We start from the raw sequence: 3,435 nt of genomic DNA, 5'->3' as shown, positions 1-3,435 counted from the left end.
TTTCTCGCGGGGGGGTGGGGGTGGGGGGGGGGGGGCGCTTGTCTGAAGTTTAAAATCATTGGTTACCCGTAAGCCAATCACATAACGTTTGGTTATGGCGTGTGTTATGCGCATGCTCAGCCGCATCTAACTTCCACTGTAAACACATGTATGATGCGAAAACAAAACCATCAGGCGAAATACCGGAGTGAACATGGCTGTGAACGACTTTTGCAGATTATGTGAAGTAAATCTACGCATCCACGGTACAATCAGTGTCTACGTCGTCACGGCTCTCAGCCCGCCCTCTGTTCGTTGATTGGCCGGCTGTTTTCAGGCCGGGGGAAAACGGAAAGACGCTGTCTCAGACTGAGTACAGAAGCGAAATGAAATTGATCACTCAGCTCAGAGATCCACTGGTTGACGATCACACGTTGATCTGATTGGTTACAAGGTAGTTTGTGACGTCAGAAACACCAGCGATTTCAAAGCGTGTTTTTGAGACTGTCTTTGGTTCACTGCAGTTTTAAGGAGGAAATACTCAGCAATGGAGTCGACTTATGAATTTACACATGGTTCCAAACCACTGAAGTGACGTCGACGTCCGGGTTAGCGGTAGCATGAGCCGTCAGGCAAGTGTTATTTAAATAAACTACTGATGTACTTACAAACTTTCCAATGCCTCGTTTTATGAGTACAGAACCTATTTGTGCCTGCACTAAACCATCTGGCTGATTTCTCTAAATAAGCTCTAACTTTAATAATGTTCAACCAAGGGAAAAAGGCTTCTGGGGGGTGTTTGGCTCGAGGTCATGGTGCAAACGACCCTAGGTTGATTTTACTCCGAACCATCCCTTTAAAACATATTAAAAACACCACATAGACATACAGTATAAACAACATTAAAAGCTTTTTAGTTTTATTAACTTTTATAGCCATTTTTACCTTTATAGAGGCATATTTTTTCTAACCCAATTTGCATATTAATAGAACCGCGTATACTAAATGAGGCAAGGGTGTCGAGTTACACTATTTTAAGGCATGACGATTTTTTCTCAAGGACTTTTTTATTTCAAATATGTCATTTTGGTGATCAGGATGAGTTTTAAGGGATAAAATGATCGATCACAGGGGAACTTTAACAAAATGTTCTTAACAAGTGAGTGTTCTGTCTGATTGTCGATCCTCAGGTCTGAGCAACATCATCGGGATAATCGTGTACATATCAGCCAACGCAGGAGACCCGTCCAAGAGCGACTCCAAAAAGAACAGCTACTCGTACGGCTGGAGTTTTTATTTCGGCGCCCTTTCCTTCATCATGGCGGAGATGGTGGGCGTTCTGGCCGTCCACATGTTCATCGACCGGCACCGGGAGTTACGCGTGGCCCGAGTGCGGGTGGACGTCGGGGAATATCTTCAGGGATCCGCCATCACGAGGATCCCGAGCTATCGGTACCGTTACCGGCGCCGCTCGCGCTCGTCCAGTCGCTCCACCGACCCGTCGCACTCGCGGGACGCTTCGCCGGTGGGCCTGAAGGGGTTCGGCCCATTACCGTCCACCGATATCTCCATGTACACACTCGGCCGCGGCGAAACGAAGACTCCTCACGAGACGCCTCCGATGTACAACTCCGACAGAGAACCGGATTTCCTTCAGGTCCACAACTGCATCCCGAAGGATGCGAAGGACCGGCGCACCACACCTGTATGAGCGCCCCCTACAGGCAGTGTTGGGGCGTAACTCATTACAAGTAACTTGAGTTACGTAATCAGATTACTTTTTTTCAAGTAACTTGCAGGGTTTGTACAAGGTGCTTAAAGTACTTGACTTTTTGAAACTTAAGTCCTGGAAAACCTTTGAAAATAGCCATATTTACGAAGAGGTACTTGAAAAGTGCTTGACTTATTTAAATACAATATATATATATGAAATTAAATAATTCCAAAAAAACACAAATGCAATATTTTCACGCAAAATTAACAGTCTGATAAACCCCCGTCAGACCTTTCCTCAATACAAAGTACGCCAACATTATAATATAAAATATTATTTATTGAACAATAATAGCATTATAAACTTTGTATTTAATATATATTATTAAATACATTGTAAGTTGTATTTTGGATACCTTATATCTGTAATTTGAGTTAAAAAATCCTAAAGATATTGTTTGATAAGTGCGATCTCTGATTGTAGTCCTTGAAAACCAAAAAAAGTAGAGCTTGAAAAGTCCTGGAACTTCTTTTTACAGTTTCTGTACGAACCCTGAACTAGTAAAGTAACGCATTACTTTTAAATTTACAGCAAAATATCTGAGTTACTATTTAAAATAAGTAACGCAAGTTACTTTTCCACGTTTATTGACTGACAGCTCTCCTGTGCTCATGTTGTGTGTGAACATGATGGGTATTGTCGTTCTAGACTAAATGTGTGCATTTACTCATCTCACCTGCACAAAAAAGATTCAGTATTCCTCAAAATGAATAAAATCAGTGAAATGCAAAATCCGAATAATTCGCAAACCTCCAATAATTATGTTAAATAAAACAAATATTTTTATGCATTTAATCTCACTTTATTGACCAATGCTGATCTTCAATGATTCAGTTAAACCATAACCAAAAATTACTTTAGAATTTTTGTTTTTAATGGTAAAGTAAGTGTTAAACTTTCTTCTCCTGCTTCTTATTCTTCCGTTCTCCAGAATGAAAGGTTTGTTTGAGCAAACGCGTGAATTTGCATTTCCTTCAGACTTATTTCAGTTTTGGTCTGAAAGGGCCTCAACATTTGCCCAAAGATAAAACTGTTTGTTATAGAAAAAACAAGCCCAGCCCAGGTGAGAAAAAGTAACGCAAAAGTAACGTAACGCATTACTGTTCTTAAAAAGTAACTAAGTAACACAATTAGTTACTTTTTAAGGGAGTAACGCAATATTGTAACGCATTACTTTTTTAAGTAACTTTCCCCAACACTGCCTACGAGTGAGGAGGGGGACGACTCCTCACACTGACGGACTTATTTATTACACTAATGATGATGAGTTTACATGTTGAAGTCCAAACAAAACAAAAAAAGAAAAATGAAATGCATGATTTTCTTATCTTACATAAACTAACAAGTTTTCGACCATGTGATGAGAGAGCCGTGAGACTCGAGCTCGTGATCTCTCTCGTCTTCATGTTCATTTTGTTGCACATAAATACTGTGAAGCTTCGTGGCCGCTGTGACTGCAGGGAACAGAGAATCCCACGAACCGGACGCCATTTATATGTCATTAGAAACTTAATGATACATGACTATATATATATACTTATATATATATATATATGAAAGATGCATACATGAATATATGAACATCTGTTAATAAACCACACATAATTGACTTCTTGATTCAAGAAGACACAAAAAAAACAAAAGAGCAAATCAGAAGCCAATAAAATCATAATGGATAATAA

The 3,435-nt window shown here is 39.9% G+C and overlaps 1 protein-coding gene across 1 annotated transcript in view; it reads left to right on the top strand.

The window, feature by feature from the left end:
• cacng2b (calcium channel, voltage-dependent, gamma subunit 2b) overlaps positions 1-3,435 on the top strand; it is a 28,856-nt gene extending 25,421 nt beyond the window's left edge. Inside the window, exon 5 of the mRNA XM_084127943.1 lies at positions 1,170-3,435. Within this exon, the coding sequence (XP_083984069.1) occupies positions 1,170-1,690 (521 nt within the window). The 3' untranslated portion in view covers positions 1,691-3,435. The remainder of the gene's footprint in view (positions 1-1,169) is intronic.

Source organism: Abramis brama (genome assembly GCF_963993115.1).
Source record: "Abramis brama genome assembly, chromosome: 11".
In the NCBI taxonomy this organism is placed as follows: Eukaryota; Metazoa; Chordata; class Actinopteri; order Cypriniformes; family Leuciscidae; genus Abramis; species Abramis brama.
Note: the sequence above shows the minus strand (reverse complement) of the source record. Positions and strands in the feature narration are given on the sequence as shown.